The sequence below is a fragment of the Panulirus ornatus genome, chromosome 2, assembly GCF_036320965.1.
Source record: "Panulirus ornatus isolate Po-2019 chromosome 2, ASM3632096v1, whole genome shotgun sequence".
In the NCBI taxonomy this organism is placed as follows: domain Eukaryota; kingdom Metazoa; phylum Arthropoda; class Malacostraca; order Decapoda; family Palinuridae; genus Panulirus; species Panulirus ornatus.
This window is the reverse complement of record NC_092225.1, coordinates 29945907-29951527: the sequence shown is the minus strand read 5'-3', so window position 1 is coordinate 29951527 and position 5621 is coordinate 29945907. Positions and strand designations below refer to the sequence as shown.

At 36.4% G+C, this 5621-nt stretch overlaps 1 protein-coding gene across 2 annotated transcripts in view; it reads right to left on the bottom strand.

The window, feature by feature from the left end:
- Positions 1 to 1456: 1456 nt before the first annotated feature.
- LOC139755427 (alpha-mannosidase 2C1-like) overlaps positions 1457 to 5621 on the bottom strand; it is an 87911-nt gene continuing 83746 nt past the window's right edge. For both annotated transcript variants that reach the window (XM_071673729.1, XM_071673737.1), the window contains exons 20-21: positions 3149 to 3280; positions 1457 to 2669 (exon numbers count right to left, since the gene is read on the bottom strand). In XM_071673729.1, the coding sequence (XP_071529830.1) occupies positions 2501 to 2669; positions 3149 to 3280 (301 nt within the window). In that variant the 3' untranslated portion in view covers positions 1457 to 2500. The remainder of the gene's footprint in view (positions 2670 to 3148; positions 3281 to 5621) is intronic.

Sequence of the window (5621 nt, the reverse complement as noted above, 5' to 3'; positions counted from 1 at the left end):
CCCGATTATTTTTTATTTCCTTCGTCTGTTTCCTTGCACTACCTTGTTAACGTGGAAGACGGCTATATATAATATATATATATATATATATATATAAAACAAATGCCCATACAGTAACATATATGCATATCAACATCCATGTACATATTCATACTTGCTTGCCTTCATCTGTATTGTCATCAGCATTAGCAGTGTTAAGAACAAAGGACTGAGCATGAGGTAAAATCCATTACTTGGTCCCCTTCCATGTTCCTTTTGTAAAAACTGGGAGGAATTCCAGCCCATGTTCCCTCTCATTTTATTAGCCTTTTATGATGCATGAAATACATGAAGTGTTTTTTCTCCCCTATACCTATGTATAATATACATCTACTTGTAGATTTGACAAATTCATGCATTTAAAATTACATACAGTAAAAAAGTATTTCAAATTTGAGTGGTAGTCATATTGTTTCCAGTTCAGGGAGGCAAGTAGTGTCATCCTCCTCTTAAGCACGTCTTGATCTGAATTATTGAACACTATTCTTTGAATATTTAAATGTTCTAAGTTCTTACCTAATGCATATACAGCAAGAACAGTGGACCATGGCCAATTCCAAATCATGAAATGTGTAAGAAATGGGCAGATTGCTGTATGTGTGGTATTTCAACTGCTTCGATGATATTTGATATTTGGTACATTAATTCTATAAATTTTCAAGTATATTTCGTGTATTGTTTTTGGCCCTATGTCCCAAACGCCTTGTTTACGTGTGTCACTGCATTTGATATTGTACAAACTTTCTTCTGCTATATCCCAAGCCTTAAGTAACTCGACCCCTTAAGCACTACTTTGTCACAACCCCAAAATGTTTGAAAAATGGTGGTTCATATCCATGGCTTGATAGTACTTTCCAACTTTGTGTAGAGCAAATACTAAAAAATGAATATTGCCAAGGTAATGAATTACAAATGCTATTCCAATCATAGTAAAAAAAAAATTTTTTAATGCAAATATTCTGGGCAGAGAATATGGGAAGTTTCAAAATGCATGAAATAAAACAAGTACCTACTATACTGAAATGTCTGGAGTAACATTTTGATTCCATCAAACCCAAGGTACACCTATAGTTGAATTGTGTAATACATTGTATATGTAATTGAAAATGAATATAAAGAGCACAATGCAGAGGAGTGTATAAAATTTGTCTTCCTCTTTTATTGATTTAAGCACGGGTAACAAACTTTTTCTCCAGTGAACAAATTATCTGGTCGACTGAGCTTTGTTTAAAAAAAACATGAATTGAGGTACTGTAGCTGATTATCAAAATATATCCAGGGTTAAATAGGGGAGAACTTTCTTCTGACTGGATGAGTTTGTGGAAGGAAAATAACCTTGCCCATACATGCAGGATCCCCATAAAGAAGTCTTGAGGGTTATATATGTCAGTAGGCAAGCCAAATGAGTGTGGTTCAATAAGATGGGAAAAAGACTTCTTTATTCAGCATGGATATGACCTTTCATTTGCAATGCTTATCATTCCAAAGGTTTTTCCACCTAAATGTGGGTACAAGATATATATAGTTGGTGTAAAAACAGCTATAAGGAATTTTCATTCCGTTAACCCTTTCACTGTTTTTATTACTGCTGATACTGTATCTGCCAAAAATTACCCTTCAATTTTTACATTTACAAAACTACAAAAATATCAATACCTTTCAGCATAATGAAGGCAAGAGCAGTAATAATTTATGGGTTACACAATTCAAATATGCCTGGTGGCACAGAGATCCTGCTCAACCTCCATAATCACCTTCCCTTTCCAAGTTCCTTTACTATATGTTAATATCAACTTGCATGAGTCTACCACCATCTGGAGGCAAGAGGTAATGGAGAGTTGAGGCTTTTGTACTATAGATAACTTTAAAACTGGCAGCAAAAGGGTTAATTCAAATTTTAAGTCACAGGTAATGAATGCTACAAAGACTACTTAATATAATACATATACATAAACATACTTGACAATATACAAATATGTGCTGCACATATGCATATATCATGCCATAAACCCATGTAGTGCACATGCATGCAAACCACAATACATGTAATATGGTTATGCATACCAGTTCATTACTTTTATATAAATGTGCAAAAAGTGCATATCCATACAATGCATGTATACATGAATATGCATATGTACCTTGTAAATGTTTATGCAGTATTTCAAACACATACATATGTATATATATACATAAATATATATATAATATATATGTAATTACATATTATGTACTTACGTTAAGGTGCATCTTGTCTCTACTTGCACGTCCTACAACAAAGCAGACCTTGCTGCTACTTGGACGTAATTCTAACATATAGCCTGTATAGATTGACAAACTTCAAAATCAGAAAAAGATAACATTTCTGTGCAATCAAACTCTACAAACTAAGTTGGATTCTCCTGTTTCTCCGAGGAGGGTGGTTTCAGCTATGCAAGTAACTTGTACATCAAAAGAAATCTTAACCATAACTGATCCGCACATTCACAATCTTGAACGGAGACAGACTGAGTGCAATGAACAGGTGTTTACTTGCTTCCTCTACACTGAAGGACAATTCCTTGTATGGGCCCTCAAGTCCTGAGCACAAGTAAGCACTCCTCGGTCTTGGTGTTGAGGGAACTTTCAACCTGAAAAAAAATTAAAGTTGGCGGTAACTGTCACACTATGCATCTCACTTATTTAGTGCTATACTGCACATGTTATTATTCCTGTATGTACATCATTCTTCAGAAGTCAAGTTTCAGATTTTCATTATGAGAGAGAGGTGTACTAATGATTTTTGCATGCACCTCTATTTCTACGCTAATTTAAGTATCTATGAAAATTATTTTTACCAGACTGCACATAAACATTAACATGAAATAATGCCAATGATGGTTAAGACAATAAATTTGGATGAGAGATAAAGCAAAATCTTAACACAGGTGAGTCTTGAGAAAACGTCAAATATAACTTAAATTTTGTTTTCTTAATTAAAAGAAAATGCTGAGAGCATACTTCCTATTCAAAGGTGAGAGTATCCAGATCTCTACATACCATAAAACAACTGCTTGATACCCAAAAATGTAATCAAACCACTTATTTTCTCATAAGCCTGCATACTCACCATACTTTGGGGCTTCCACCCTCCATCTCATACACACGTACTACGACATCCCCAGTCTTGTCTTCAGCCAATTTCACAGCTTCAATCATAGCTCCATCTCCAACTAAACTATACCAGGTATCCTTGTCCTCACTGCGAAAGTGAACATACAATACAATAACACTGATTAATATGAAGTAATGTGAAGGAAAATCTATAACATTATGTGGTCTACTGGTAGGCTTAGGAGGATGCCAAACAAGGTAGATTACCTACAAAGCGAGCATTGTGATTGGCCTAAAGAGAACATGCTTATGCCATGTCTTCAGGGTTACATGAAGGTCCAATAACACACCAAAATATTAGTCTTGTATGGTCTGCACATGCAGAAGTAATGCAACAAAAGCAAGAGATCATACCACATAGAGAAAAACAAACTGGATTGGCTTATGATTTCTTACACAGCTGGACCTGCCTGTCATTTTGTCCTACTATTGTCAATATCCAGAAATAACCTGATGCAGCTAGATCTTTTTTTGTTTATGGACATTACATTTGAAAAACTGGCAAAGGAGAAGGGTGTACAATTTCCCTCTAGGATATAGAATAGCAAACAAAATGCTATGTTGTACTTCCTCCTAAAGATAATCAAACAAAACTAAATATCTGACTGTGTGATACACAGAAAGATGGGGACTACACATAAGTTATGTATGAACTCATTTGATGTTAAGACACAGAGGTGCACATTAATGTTAAAGCTGACTGTGTGGTATATATTTTATGTATGATGTCTGAGCGTTGCCATGCAAGCAGCGTGCATGCCAGACATATGACCAAGCTAATAATAACTTTGTTCCGGCCTGGTGATCAAGGGTTTAAGTCATTTGGGTTTTGTTCTCTTTATACATCACATCATATATTTACTGAGATATATATACAAGAGCAAACAAATTAAATAAACATGGGGCATCACACACCCCTGCCACAGACCGACATTCACGGGGAACCAATCACTATTCTCTATTCCTACTTGTACATATGCCTTACATCCTTGGTAAAAACTTTTCACTGCTTCTACCAACTTACCTCCCACACCATATACTCTTAAAACCTAGCTTAAGCAGGGGGTAGCAATGCTGTTTCCTGTGGTGCAGAGTAGTAACAGGAATGGATGAAGGCAAGCAAGTATGAATATGTATCTGTATATATATATATATATATATATGTACATGTCTGTGTATGTACATATTGATATGTATATGTGCGTATATAAGCATTTACGTATATACATATGTATATGAGTGGATGAGCCATTCTTTGTCAGTTTCCTAGCGCTACCTTGCTGATGTGGGAAACAGCAATTATGTATAATAATAACTATAATAATAATAATAATAACAATAATAATAATAATAATAATAATAATAATAATAATTATTATTTTATATTTATTTTACTTTGTCGCTGTCTCCCGCATTTGCGAGGTAGCGCAAGGAAACAGACGAAAGAGATGGCCCAACCCACCCCCATACACATGTATATTCATACACGTCCACACACGCAAATATACATACCTATACATCTCAATGTACACATATATACACACACAGACACATACATATATACCCATGCACACAATTCCCACTGTCTGCCTTTATTTATTCCCATCGCCACCTCGCCACACTAATAATAATAAATGATAAAATAATAATAATGATAAAATATGAGTAAATGTGAATAAGAGCAAGGTAATTAGGTACAGTAGGGTTGAGGGTCAAGTCAATTGGGAGGTAAGTTTGAATGGAGAAAAACTGGAGGAAGTAAAGTGTTTTAGATATCTGGGAGTGGATCTGGCAGCGGATGGAAACATGGAAGTGGAAGTGGATCATAGGGTGGGGGAGCGGGCGAAAATCCTGGGAGCCTTGAAGAATGTGTGGAAGTCGAGAACATCATCTCGGAAAGCAAAAATGGGTATGTTTGAAGGAATAGTGGTTCCAACAATGTTGTATGGTTGCGAGGCGTGGGCTATGGATAGAGTTGTGCGCAGGAGGATGGATGTGCTGGAAATGAGATGTTTGAGGACAATGTGTGGTGTGAGGTGGTTTGATCGAGTAAGTAACGTAAGGGTAAGAGAGATGTGTGGTTGAGAGAGCAGAAGAGGGTGTTTTGAAATGGTTTGGGCACATGGAGAGAATGAGTGAGGAAAGATTGACCAAGAGGATATATATATCGGAGGTGGAGGGAACGAGGAGAAGTGGGAGACCAAATTGGAGGTGGAAAGATGGAGTGAAAAAGATTTTGTGTGATCGGGGCCTGAACATGCAGGAGGGTGAAAGGAGGGCAAGGAATAGAGTGAATTGGATCGATGTGGTATACCGGGGTTGATGTGCTGTCAGTGGATTGAATCAGGGCATGTGAAGCGTCTGGGGTAAACCATGGAAAGCTGTGTAGGTATGTATATTTGCGTGTGTGGACGTACGTATATACATGT